Source organism: Oncorhynchus kisutch, linkage group LG16 (assembly GCF_002021735.2).
Source record: "Oncorhynchus kisutch isolate 150728-3 linkage group LG16, Okis_V2, whole genome shotgun sequence".
In the NCBI taxonomy this organism is placed as follows: domain Eukaryota; kingdom Metazoa; phylum Chordata; class Actinopteri; order Salmoniformes; family Salmonidae; genus Oncorhynchus; species Oncorhynchus kisutch.
The window spans coordinates 16615581-16629557 of record NC_034189.2 but is presented as its reverse complement, the minus strand read 5'-3'; the positions used below and the strand labels follow the sequence as shown (position 1 = coordinate 16629557).

General features: G+C 43.8%; 1 protein-coding gene across 1 annotated transcript in view; it reads right to left on the bottom strand.

Annotated features, from left to right (window-relative positions):
• LOC109906211 (basement membrane-specific heparan sulfate proteoglycan core protein-like) overlaps window positions 1–13977 on the bottom strand; it is a 258730-nt gene that overhangs the window by 130046 nt on the left and 114707 nt on the right. The window contains exons 9-12 of the mRNA XM_031793088.1: window positions 13075–13347; window positions 11578–11841; window positions 5633–5896; window positions 5159–5437 (exon numbers count right to left, since the gene is read on the bottom strand). Coding sequence (XP_031648948.1) covers window positions 5159–5437; window positions 5633–5896; window positions 11578–11841; window positions 13075–13347 — 1080 coding nt within the window. The remainder of the gene's footprint in view (window positions 1–5158; window positions 5438–5632; window positions 5897–11577; window positions 11842–13074; window positions 13348–13977) is intronic.

The window sequence follows — 13977 nt, the reverse complement described above, 5'->3', positions numbered from 1 at the left end:
GTTTAACCAATTTTCAAAACCTTTAAATTGAATTTACAGAAATATAATCTCTATTGTTCTCTGTAAAATGTTCAATGTTGATTGTATGAATGTGGAACATGTTGATTGACTTTTACTTATGCATCTAATTCATTATGTTGTTAAATGTTTAGTTATCACTTTTCCTTTCATTATTTTGGCAAAATAGCAGGTGTTTTGGTGTAAGTTTTTAAAAATAGAGATAAATAGAGAACGCTAGATGGAAAAAAACTAATTTGACTATAAACATTGCCATTGACGGCTTCCACCATCAAAAAGTAGTCAACTGGGTGGGGATTCCTATGGTTTGGGAGTGATCAGCCAATGATCAAAGAATATTGTCTTCCTCCAATTGGGTTGCCTCATAGACAAAGATAGAGGACTCTAGTGCGCAAAAGCATGTTTCTGCATGAGCAGCACTATTGAGGACTTTCACAATTTGTAAGTATTCAACTGGGTTGGACTTCCTATGGGTTAAGAAAGGATCACATAATTCCATTCTGGTCATCAAAGGATCAGACAATGAATTATAATTGTGAGTAAACATTCCATAACTGCAGGTGGCAGTAAATTGCCAACCTTGACTTTTTACCATTTCAAACAACACACTAGGTGGCAGTGTGAACCCTTTCTGTTTGTTTACCAACTCATAGAAATAGTAGAAGACAATTGACGATTTCTAAATGGAGATGGCCTCAATGAAGCTGCCCATCTTCTCACAGATGCCATAATGCGACATACAGGTAGACAATGATGCAATGTCTATCTAAGTCCATGGGTTGCCTAAGGTTTGTAAACCAAGTTTTAGACCAGAACATTGGTCCCACTATCCAGAACCAGTGAATTGAGACCATAACAAGATAAAGACCAAATGTGTGTGTTCTTGATTGGTCTCAAGACCAAGACCACTAGATCCTGAGTGGTCTCAAGACCAAGACCACTAGATCCTGAGTGGTCTCAAGACCAAAACCACTAGATCCTGAGTGGTCTCAAGACCAAGACCACTAGATCCTGAGTGGTCTCAAGGCCAAGACCAATAGATCCTGAGTGGTCTCAAGACCAAAACCACTAGATACTGAGTGGTCTCAAGGCCAAGACCAATAGATCCTGAGTGGTCTCAAGACCAAAACCACTAGATACTGAGTGGTCTCAAGGCCAAGACCAATAGATCCTGAGTGGTCTCAAGACCAAAACCACTAGATACTGAGTGGTCTCAAGGCCAAGACCAATAGATCCTGAGTGGTCTCAAGACCAAAACCACTAGATACTGAGTGGTCTCAAGGCCAAGACCAATAGATCCTGAGTGGTCTCAAGACCAAAACCACTAGATACTGAGTGGTCTCAAGGCCAAGACCAATAGATCCTGAGTGGTCTCAAGACCAAAACCACTAGATACTGAGTGGTCTCAAGACCAAAACCACTAGATACTGAGTGGTCTCAAGACCAAAACCACTAGATCCTGAGTGGTCTCAAGGCCAAGACCAATAGATCCTGAGTGGTCTCAAGGCCAAGACCAATAGATCCCGAGCACATGGGGCCTTTCTGCAATTGTAAGCAGCTCAAGTAAAGTAAACTTGAGTACAGTACAGTAGAGTAGAGAACAGTACAGTACAGTACAGTACAGTACAGTAGAGTAGAGAACAGTACAGTAGAGTAGAGTAGAGAACAGTAGAATACAGTAAAGTAGAGCACAATAGAGTAGGGTACAGTTCAGTAGAACACAGTACAATACATTCAAGTAGAGTACAGTAGAGTAGGGTACAGTTCAGTGGAGCACAGCACAACAAAGTAGGGTACAGTTCAGTAGAACACAGTACAATACATTCAAGTAGAGTACAGTAGAGTACAGTTCAGTAGAGCACAGTACAACAGAATATGGCAGAGTTCAGAAGAAAACAGTACAACAGAGTAGGGCAGAGTTCAGCAGAAAACAGTACAATACGGTCAACTAGAGTACAATAGAGTTGGGTACAGTTCAGCAGAAAACAGTACAACAGAGTAGTGTACAGTTCAGCAGAAAACAGTACAATACGGTCAACTAGAGTACAATAGAGTAGGGTACAGTTCAGCAGAAAACAGTACAATAGAGTAGGATACAGTGCAGTAGAGCACAGTACAATAGAGTAGGGTACAGTACATTAGGGTACAGTACAGTATAGTACAGTAGAGTAGGGTACAGTTCAGTAGAGTTCAATATAGTAGGGTACAGTACAATAGAGTAGGGTACAGTAGTATATGGTAGTAGTAGTGTTTTGCTCAAATATATGTCAATGTTTTGGGTCTTGGATGGTTGGAGCCTCCCCGTAGGCTATACATCTCAATACTCTACACTTTTTCCTGAAGTGTGCACTTGTCCGCTACCCACATGGTGGTCCTCTGTAACACAGTTGGTAGAGCATGACACATGCAACATTAACATATAGATAACTCCCTCACTCAATTTTTTATTCAACTTTTTATTCAACTTTTTCTCTCTGGACGCTTTTTCTGGACATGGTTCTACAGGACCTCCACCAGCCGAAGCTAAGTAGTAACATTAACATGATGCCTTCTAATTGCAGTCACTGTACTCATAATACAGGAGAACGATCGCCTTACGGCGAAGATAGCTGTGTTGCAAGCCCAGCTTCAGACGCAATCGTTAGGCAAGGGTTATTTCAGTGTAGGACAGGATGAAACAGAGTCTGTGCCACCAGTAAGCACAGATAGTAACATTAGAATAAATCCCCTCGCACGGTCCCCGCCGCCGGACAACTTTCTCATGGTTTCTGGAGGGAAATGCTGTAGGAATGCTCAACCGGTGTCTCTCATTCAGCCGACAGAAACTTTCATTAAGCAGCGAGTCGGAGTCTGAGGCCGAGCCTTATCTTGTCTCTACTCCTCCCGTTACGGGGTCTGAGACGCCGAAGCTTCCCACCATTAGCTCTGACAAATTGAAAACCCTGGTCATTGGCGACTCCATTACCCGCAGTATTAGACTTAAAACGAATCATCCAGCGATCATACATTGTTTACCAGGGGGCAGGGCTACCGACGTTAAGGCTAATCTGAAGATGGTGTTGGCTAAAGCTAAAACTGGCGAGTGTAGAGAGTATAGAGATATTGTTATCCACGTCGGCACCAACGATGTTACAGTCAGAGGTCACCAAGTGCAACATAGCTTTAGCTTGTAAATCAGCTAGAATGATGTCGGCATCGAGTAATTGCCCTCGCTAGAAGCCTTTCAGACATAAGGAAGTGGATGGCTGCAAACTTTCTACTTTTAAACTCTGACAAAACAGAGATGCTTGTTCTAGGTCCCAAGAAACAAAGAGATCTTCTGTTGAATCTGACAATTAATCGTCTCAAATAAAACTGTGAAGGACCTCGTCGTTACTCTGGACCCTGATCTCTCTTTTGACGAACATATCAAGACTGTTTCAAGGACAGCTTTCTTCCATCTACGTAACATTGCAAAAATCAGAAACTTTCTGTCCAAAAATAATGCAGAAAAATGTATCCATGCTTTTGTTACTTCTAGGTTAGACTACTGCAATGCTCTACTTTCCGGCTACCCGGATAAAGCACTAAATAAACTTCAGTTAGTGCTAAATACGGCTGCTAGAATCCTGACTAGAACCAAAAAATGTGATCATATTACTCCAGTGCTAGCCTCCCTACACTGGCTTCCTGTCAAGGCAAGGGCTGATTTCAAGGTTTTACTGCTAACCTACAAAGCATTACATGGGCTTGCTCCTACCTATCTCTCTGATTTGGTCCTGCCGTACATACCTACAAGTACGCTACGGTCACAAGACGCAGGCCTCCTAATTGTCCCTAGAATTTCTAAGCAAACAGCTGGAGGCAGGGCTTTCTCCTATAGAGCTCCATTTTTATGGAATGGTCTGCCTACCTAAGTGAGAGACGCAAACTCGGTCTCAACCTTTAAGTCTTTACTGAAGACTCATCTCTTCAGTAGGTCATATGATTGAGTGTAGTCTGGCCCAGGAGTGTGAAGGTGAACGGAAATGCTCTGGAGCAACGAACTGCCCTTGCTGTCTCTGCCTGGCTAGTTCCCCTCTTTCCACTGGGATTCTCTGCCTCTAACCCTATTACAGGGGCTGAGTCACTGGCTTACTGGTGCTCTTTCATGCCGTCCCTATGAGGGGTGCGTCACCTGAGTGGGTTGAGTCACTGATGTGATCTTACTGTCTGGGTTGGCGCCCCCCCTTGGGTTGTGCCGTGGCGGAGATCTTTGTGGGCTATCCTCGGCCTCGTCTCAGTTTGGTAAGTTGGTGGTTGAAGATATCTCTCTAGTGGTGCGGGGGCTGTGCTTTGGCAAAGTGGGTGGGGTTATATCCTTCCTGTTTGGCCCTGTCTGGGGGTATCATCGGATGGGGCCACAGTGTCCCCTCCTGTCTCAGCCTCCAGTATTATGCTGCAGTAGTTTATGTGTCGGGGGGCTAGGGTCAGTTTGTTATATCTGGAGTACTTCTACTGTCTTATCCGGTGTCCTGTGTGAATTTAAGTATGCTCTCTCTAATTCTCTCTTTCTTTCTCTCTCTCGGAGGACCTGAGCACTAGGACCATGCCTCAGGACAACCTGGCATGATGACTCCTTGCTGTCCCCAGTCCACCTGGCCGTGCTGCTGCTCCAGCTTCAACTGTTCTGCCTGGTTCCTCTCTAGGTTTCTTCCTAGGTTTTGGCCTTTCTAGGGAGTTTTTCCTAGCCAACGTGCTTCAACACCTGCATTGCTTGCTGTTTGGGGTTTTAGGCTGGGTTTCTGTACAGCACTTTGAGATATTAGCTGATGTACGAAGGGCTATATAAATACATTTGATTTGATATCCTCAATGGTGCTGCCCGTGTTGTAACAGACATCATAATGTTCCAGATACAAAGATGAAACCTCTATACAAATGTTTTCCTTTATGTTTAAACATGAAGTTTAGGAGTCAGTGTACAGGACAGACTCCTCTCAATAGAAATACAGTGTGTATATAAACAATTACTCTGTACTAAACTAATTTAACAATATGTTTGTTATTGCTTTGGAGTTTGGAGACTTCACAGAACAACACTGTACCAATACTTTAACTAAGAATTCTGACACAATATAAATAGTGTCCATCTTTATGACAAAAACACAAAGTAACTCACCATCTACAGTGAGAGTGACAGGATCACCTGGTTGTGAAGATGTGGGTCTAGACACTCTGTTCCCTTCACACCAGTACTGACCCTGGTCAGATACATCAGCTCTACTGATGTGAGAGACTCCAATGTCACTGTAACCAGACTGGGATACTACATTATCATTCCTGTCTTTGAACCACTTATAGCTCCAGATACTGTAAGACCTCACTGAACACTTCAGAGTGACTTTCTCTCCAGTGAATGCAGGGTTTGGCTCTATAGTCAGAGTAGTTTTGGGAAGAGCTGTGAAAATAATGCACAAAACATCTGGATACCTGCCTGGTAATTCAGCTGATGCTGTAACATTGTGATAAAAGTATATTTTACATATGTTGACTCCATTCAGTTAGAATTTACAGTGTATATGTCTGTATTTAGATTAAACCTCATTGGCTCTAAATTTACAGAACCCAGATTGAAGACAAACAGTGACCTCACCAGTGATGATGATGGGGAGAGCTGAGCTGCGACATGACTTCTGGGGCCGATCTCTCCTCTTCCCAGCACACCTGTACTGACCAGCCTGGTCAGGGAGAGAGATGGTGATGGTTTTTCTGGTCTGAATGGGAAGGTGATGGTTGTCTCTGAACCAGCGGTACGTCCAGTCTGTGTAGTCTGATATGTCACACCGCAGAGTGACTGTCTCTCCAGGGTAGAGGAGACCCTGTGGAGTGACTATCTTCACTAAGGCTGTAGGCAGAGCTGTGGAAACAGTTATATGAAGACAAATGCAGTCAGAGCAACAATCTTTCCAAAGTAGGATCTGACTTCAGGAAGTAGTACGGTAACTATTATTTTAGATATGAGTTGTGTACAGTTCAGCAGAAAACAGTACAATACGGTCAATTAGAGTACAATAGAGTAGGGTACAGTTCAGCAGAAAACAGTACAATAGAGTAGTGTACAGTTCAGCAGAAAACAGTACAATACGGTCAACTAGAGTACAATAGAGTAGGGTACAGTTCAGCAGAAAACAGTACAATAGAGTAGGATACAGTGCAGTAGAGCACAGTACAATAGAGTAGGGTACAGTACATTAGGGTACAGTACAGTATAGTACAGTAGAGTAGGGTACAGTTCAGTAGAGTTCAATATAGTAGGGTACAGTACAATAGAGTAGGGTACAGTAGTATATGGTAGTAGTAGTGTTTTGCTCAAATATATGTCAATGTTTTGGGTCTTGGATGGTTGGAGCCTCCCCGTAGGCTATACATCTCAATACTCTACACTTTTTCCTGAAGTGTGCACTTGTCCGCTACCCACATGGTGGTCCTCTGTAACACAGTTGGTAGAGCATGACACATGCAACATTAACATATAGATAACTCCCTCACTCAATTTTTTATTCAACTTTTTATTCAACTTTTTCTCTCTGGACGCTTTTTCTGGACATGGTTCTACAGGACCTCCACCAGCTGAAGCTAAGTAGTAACATTAACATGATGCCTTCTAATTGCAGTCACTGTACTCATAATATACAGGAGAACGATCGCCTTACGGCGAAGATAGCTGTGTTGCAAGCCCAGCTTCAGACGCAATCGTTAGGCAAGGGTTATTTCAGTGTAGGACAGGATGAAACAGAGTCTGTGCCACCAGTAAGCACAGATAGTAACATTAGAATAAATCCCCTCGCACGGTCCCCGCAGCCGGACAACTTTCTCATGGTTTCTGGAGGGAAATGCTGTAGGAATGCTCAACCGGTGTCTCTCATTCAGCCGACAGAAACTTTCATTAAGCAGCGAGTCGGAGTCTGAGGCCGAGCCTTATCTTGTCTCTACTCCTCCCGTTACGGGGTCTGAGACGCCGAAGCTTCCCACCATTAGCTCTGACAAATTGAAAACCCTGGTCATTGGCGACTCCATTACCCGCAGTATTAGACTTAAAACGAATCATCCAGCGATCATACATTGTTTACCAGGGGGCAGGGCTACCGACGTTAAGGCTAATCTGAAGATGGTGTTGGCTAAAGCTAAAACTGGCGAGTGTAGAGAGTATAGAGATATTGTTATCCACGTCGGCACCAACGATGTTACAGTCAGAGGTCACCAAGTGCAACATAGCTTTAGCTTGTAAATCAGCTAGAAAGATGTCGGCATCGAGTAATTGCCCTCGCTAGAAGCCTTTCAGACATAAGGAAGTGGATGGCTGCAAACTTTCTACTTTTAAACTCTGACAAAACAGAGATGCTTGTTCTAGGTCCCAAGAAACAAAGAGATCTTCTGTTGAATCTGACAATTAATCGTCTCAAATAAAACTGTGAAGGACCTCGTCGTTACTCTGGACCCTGATCTCTCTTTTGACGAACATATCAAGACTGTTTCAAGGACAGCTTTTTTCCATCTACGTAACATTGCAAAAATCAGAAACTTTCTGTCCAAAAATAATGCAGAAAAATGTATCCATGCTTTTGTTACTTCTAGGTTAGACTACTGCAATGCTCTACTTTCCGGCTACCCGGATAAAGCACTAAATAAACTTCAGTTAGTGCTAAATACGGCTGCTAGAATCCTGACTAGAACCAAAAAATGTGATCATATTACTCCAGTGCTAGCCTCCCTACACTGGCTTCCTGTCAAGGCAAGGGCTGATTTCAAGGTTTTACTGCTAACCTACAAAGCATTACATGGGCTTGCTCCTACCTATCTCTCTGATTTGGTCCTGCCGTACATACCTACAAGTACGCTACGGTCACAAGACGCAGGCCTCCTAATTGTCCCTAGAATTTCTAAGCAAACAGCTGGAGGCAGGGCTTTCTCCTATAGAGCTCCATTTTTTATGGAATGGTCTGCCTACCTAAGTGAGAGACGCAAACTCGGTCTCAACCTTTAAGTCTTTACTGAAGACTCATCTCTTCAGTGGGTCATATGATTGAGTGTAGTCTGGCCCAGGAGTGTGAAGGTGAACGGAAATGCTCTGGAGCAACGAACTGCCCTTGCTGTCTCTGCCTGGCTAGTTCCCCTCTTTCCACTGGGATTCTCTGCCTCTAACCCTATTACAGGGGCTGAGTCACTGGCTTACTGGTGCTCTTTCATGCCGTCCCTATGAGGGGTGCGTCACCTGAGTGGGTTGAGTCACTGATGTGATCTTACTGTCTGGGTTGGCGCCCCCCCTTGGGTTGTGCCGTGGCGGAGATCTTTGTGGGCTATCCTCGGCCTCGTCTCAGTTTGGTAAGTTGGTGGTTGAAGATATCTCTCTAGTGGTGCGGGGGCTGTGCTTTGGCAAAGTGGGTGGGGTTATATCCTTCCTGTTTGGCCCTGTCTGGGGGTATCATCAGATGGGGCCACAGTGTCCCCTCCTGTCTCAGCCTCCAGTATTATGCTGCAGTAGTTTATGTGTCGGGGGGCTAGGGTCAGTTTGTTATATCTGGAGTACTTCTACTGTCTTATCCGGTGTCCTGTGTGAATTTAAGTATGCTCTCTCTAATTCTCTCTTTCTTTCTCTCTCTCGGAGGACCTGAGCACTAGGACCATGCCTCAGGACAACCTGGCATGATGACTCCTTGCTGTCCCCAGTCCACCTGGCCGTGCTGCTACTTCAGCTTCACCTGTTCTGCCTGGTTCCTCTCTAGGTTTCTTCCTAGGTTTTGGCCTTTCTAGGTAGTTTTTCCTAGCCAACGTGCTTCAACACCTGCATTGCTTGCTGTTTGGGGTTTTAGGCTGGGTTTCTGTACAGCACTTTGAGATATTAGCTGATGTACGAAGGGCTATATAAATACATTTGATTTGATATCCTCAATGGTGCTGCCCGTGTTGTAACAGACATCATAATGTTCCAGATACAAAGATGAAACCTCTATACAAATGTTTTCCTTTATGTTTAAACATGAAGTTTAGGAGTCAGTGTTTGGGACAGACTCCTCTCAATAGAAATACAGTGTGTATATAAACAATTACTCTGTACTAAACTAATTGAACAATATGTTTGTTATTGCTTTGGAGTTTGGAGACTTCACAGAACAACACTGTACCAATACTTTAACTAAGAATTCTGACACAATATAAATAGTGTCCATCTTTATGACAAAAAACACAAAGTAACTCACCATCTACAGTGAGAGTGACAGGATCACCTGGTTGTGAAGATGTGGGTCTAGACACTCTGTTCCCTTCACACCAGTACTGACCGTGGTCAGACACATCAGCTCTACTGCATCAGCTCTACTGCAGGCTGCAGGCCCATACGGCATCCCCAGCCGCGCCCTCAGAGCATGCGCAGACCAGCTGGCCGGTGTGTTTACGGACATATTCAATCAATCCCTATACCAGTCTGCTGTTCCCACATGCTTCAAGAGGGCCACCATTGTTCCTGTTCCCAAGAAAGCTAAGGTAACTGAGCTAAACGACTACCGCCCCGTAGCACTCACATCCGTCATCATGAAGTGCTTTGAGAGACTAGTCAAGGACCATATCACCTCCACCCTACCTGACACCCTAGACCCACTCCAATTTGCTTACCGCCCAAATAGGTCCACAGACGATGCAATCTCAACCACACTGCACACTGCCCTAACCCATCTGGACAAGAGGAATACCTATGTGAGAATGCTGTTCATCGACTACAGCTCGGCATTCAACACCATAGTACCCTCCAAGCTCGTCATCAAGCTCGAGACCCTGGGTCTCGACCCCGCCCTGTGCAACTGGGTACTGGACTTCCTGACGGGCCGCCCCCAGGTGGTGAGGGTAGGCAACAACATCTCCACCCCTCTGATCCTCAACACTGTGGCCCCACAAGGGTGCGTTCTGAGCCCTCTCCTGTACTCCCTGTTTACCCACGACTGCGTGACCACGCACGCCTCCAACTCAATCATCAAGTTTGCGGACGACACAACAGTGGTAGGCTTGATTACCAACAACGACGAGACGGCCTACAGGGAGGAGGTGAGGGCCCTCGGAGTGTGGTGTCAGGAAAATAACCTCACACTCAACGTCAACAAAACTAAGGAGATGATTGTGGACTTCAGGAAACAGCAGAGGGAACACCCCCCTATCCACATCGATGGAACAGTAGTGGAGAGGGTAGCAAGTTTTAAGTTCCTTGGCATACACATCACAGACAAACTGAATTGGTCCACTCACACAGACAGCATCGTGAAGAAGGCGCAGCAGCGCCTCTTCAACCTCAGGAGGCTGAAGAAATTCGGCTTGTCACCAAAAGCACTCACAAACTTCTACAGATGCACAATCGAGAGCATCCTGGCGGGGTGTATCACCGCCTGGTATGGCAACTGCACCGCCCTCAACCGTAAGGCTATCCAGAGGGTAGTGAGGTCTGCACAACGCATCACCGGGGGCAAACTACCTGCCCTCCAGGACACCCACACCACCCGATGCTACAGGAAGGCCATAAAGATCATCAAGGACATCAACCACCCGAGCCACTGCCTGTTCACCCCGCTGTCATCCAGAAGGCGAGGTCAGTACAGGTGCATCAAAGCTGGGACCGAGAGACTGAAAAACAGCTTCTATCTCAAGGCCATCAGACTGTTAAACAGCCACCACTAACATTGAGTGGCTGCTGCCAACACACTGTCAATGACACTGACTCAACTCCAGCCACTTTAATAATGGGAATTGATGGGAAATTATGTAAATATATCACTAGCCACTTTAAACAATGCTACCTTATATAATGTTACTTACCCTACATTATTCATCTCATATGCATATGTATATACTGTACTCTATATCATCGACTGCATCCTTATGTAATACATGTATCACTAGCCACTTTAACTATGCTACTTTGTTTACAAACTCATCTCATATGTTATACTGTACTCGATATCATCTACTGTATCTTGCCTATGCTGCTTTGTACCATCACTCATTCATATATCCTTATGTACATATTCCTTATCCCCTTACACTGTGTATAAGACAGTAGTTTTTTTGGAATTGTTAGTTAGATTACTTGTTCGTTATTACTGCATTGTCGGAACTAGAAGCACAAGCATTTCGCTACACTCGCATCTGCTAACCATGTGTATGTGACAAATAAAATTTGATTTGATTTGATTTGAGAGACTCCAATGTCACTGTAACCAGACTGGGATACTACATTATCATTCCTGTCTTTGAACCACTTATAGCTCCAGATACTTTAAGACCTCACTGAACACTTCAGAGTGACTTTCTCTCCAGTGAATGCAGGGTTTGGCTCTACAGTCAGAGTAGTTTTGGGAAGAGCTGTGAAAATAATGCACAAAACATCTGGATACCTGCCTGGTAATTCAGCTGATGCTGTAACATTGTGATAAAAGTATATTTTACATATGTTGACTCCATTCAGTTAGAATTTACAGTGTATATGTCTGTATTTAGATTAAACCTCATTGGCTCTAAATTTACAGAACCCAGATTGAAGACAAACAGTGACCTCACCAGTGATGATGATGGGGAGAGCTGAGCTGCGATATGACTTCTGGGGCCGATCTCTCCTCCTCCCATCACACCTGTACTGACCAGCCTGGTCAGGGAGAGAGATGGTGATGGTTTTTCTGGTCTGAATGGGAAGGTGATGGTTGTCTCTGAACCAGCAGTACGTCCAGTCTGTGTAGTCTGATATGTCACACCGCAGAGTGACTGTCTCTCCAGGGTAGAGGAGACCCTGTGGAGTGACTATCTTCACTAAGGCTGTAGGCAGAGCTGTGGAAACAGTTATATGAAGACAAATGCAGTCAGAGCAACAATCTTTCCAAAGTAGGATCTGACTTCAGGAAGTAGTACGGTAACTATTATTTTAGATATATAAACTATATATGCAAAAGTATGTAGACACCCCTTCAAATCAGTGGATTCGGCTTTTTCAGCCGCACCCGTTTCTGGCGTGTATAAAATCAAGCACACAGCCATGCAATCTCCATAGACAAACATTGGCAGTAGAATGGCCTTACTGAAGAGCTCAAGTGACTTTCAACGTGACACCGTCATAGGATGCCACCTTTCTAACAAGTCAGTTTGTCAAATATCTACCATGATAGAGCTAACCCAGTCAACTGTAAGTGCTGTTATTGTGAAGTGGAAACGTCTAGGAGCAACAACGGCTGCAATATGGTAGGCCACACAAGCGTACAGAACGGGATCGTCGAGTGCTGATGTGCGGAGCTCATAAAATGGTCTGTTCTCGGTTGAAACACTAAGTACTGCATTCCAAACTGCCTCTAGAAGCAAACTCAGCACAATAAATGTTTGTCGGGACATTCATGATATGTGTTTCCATGGCCGAGAACCCGCACACAAGCGTAATTTAACCAATACAATAGAGCAGGGTACAGTTCAGTAGAACACAGCACAGTAGATTAGTTTACAGTACAGTACAATAGAGTAGGGTAGAGTACAGTAGAAAACAGTACAGTAGAGTAATTTATAGTTGTAGTAGTTTTTTGGTCAAATAGATGTCAATGTTTGGGGTCTTGGAGGGTTGAAGCCCCCCCCCCCCCGCCTGTTTGTTTATACATTTCAATACTCTACTCTTTTTCCTGAAGTGTCCACTACCCACATGGTGGTCCTCTGTATCACAGTTGGTAGATTATGGCACATGCAACATTAACATGTAGATGTTCTGCCTGTGTTGTAACAGACACCATAATGTTCCAGATACAAAGATGAAACCTCTATATAAATGTTTTCCTTTATGTTCAAACATGAAGTTTATGAGTCAGTGTTTGGGACAGACTCCTCTCAATAGAAATAGGTGTATAAACAATGACTCTGTACTATACTAAATGAACATGTTTGTTATTGCTTAACAGAACAACAGAACATGTTTCACTGTCCCAATCATTTTAGAGCTCATTGTAATGAATTCTGGCACACAGACCCTGATTGACTCAATATAAATAGTCAACAACATCAATAAAGCACAACAAAGTAACTCACCTTTTACAGTGAGAGTGACAGGATCACTTGGTAGTGAAGATGTGGGTCTAGACACTCTGTTCCCTTCACACCAGTACTGACCAGCCTGACCAGTCTGAGTGATGGGGATGGTGATATCTATGACTTTACTGGTCTCATCAGGAAGGTGTTGGTTGTTTTTGTACCAGTAGTACCTCCAGTCTGTGTACTCTGGTATGACACACTGCAGACTGACTGTCTCTCCAGAGTAGAGGAGACCCTGAGAAGAGACACTCACTGAGGCCACAGGCAGAGCTGTAGAAAGACACATTAAGTTAGTTGTATCATACATAGAATCTGATCTATCATGATTAAATGTAGTTAGTTGTTTCATACAAAGAATCTGATCTATCATGATTAAATGTAGTTAGTTGATTCATACATAGAATCTGCTCCATCATGATTAAATGTAGTTAGTTGTGTCATACATAGAATCTGATCTATCATGATTAAATGTAGTTAGTTGATTCATACATAGAATCTGATCTATCATGTTTAAATGTAGTTAGTTGTTTCATACATAGAATCTGATCTATCATGATTAAATGTAGTTAGAGCATATGTCTATCTATCTCAGTGACTATCTTCACTGAGGCCGTGGGCAGAGCTGTGGAAACAGTTATATGAAGACAAATGCAGTCAGAGCAACAATCTTTCCAAAGTAGGATCTGACTTCAGTAAGTAGTACAGTAACTATTATTTTAGACATATAAACTATATATGCAAAAGTATGTGGACACCCTTTCAAATGAGTGGATTCGGCTTTTTCAGCCACACCCGTTGCTGACATGTGTATAAAATCAAGCACACAGCCATGCACTCTCCATAGACAAACATTGGCAGTAGAATGGCCTTACTGAAGAGCTCAGTGACTTTCAATGTGAC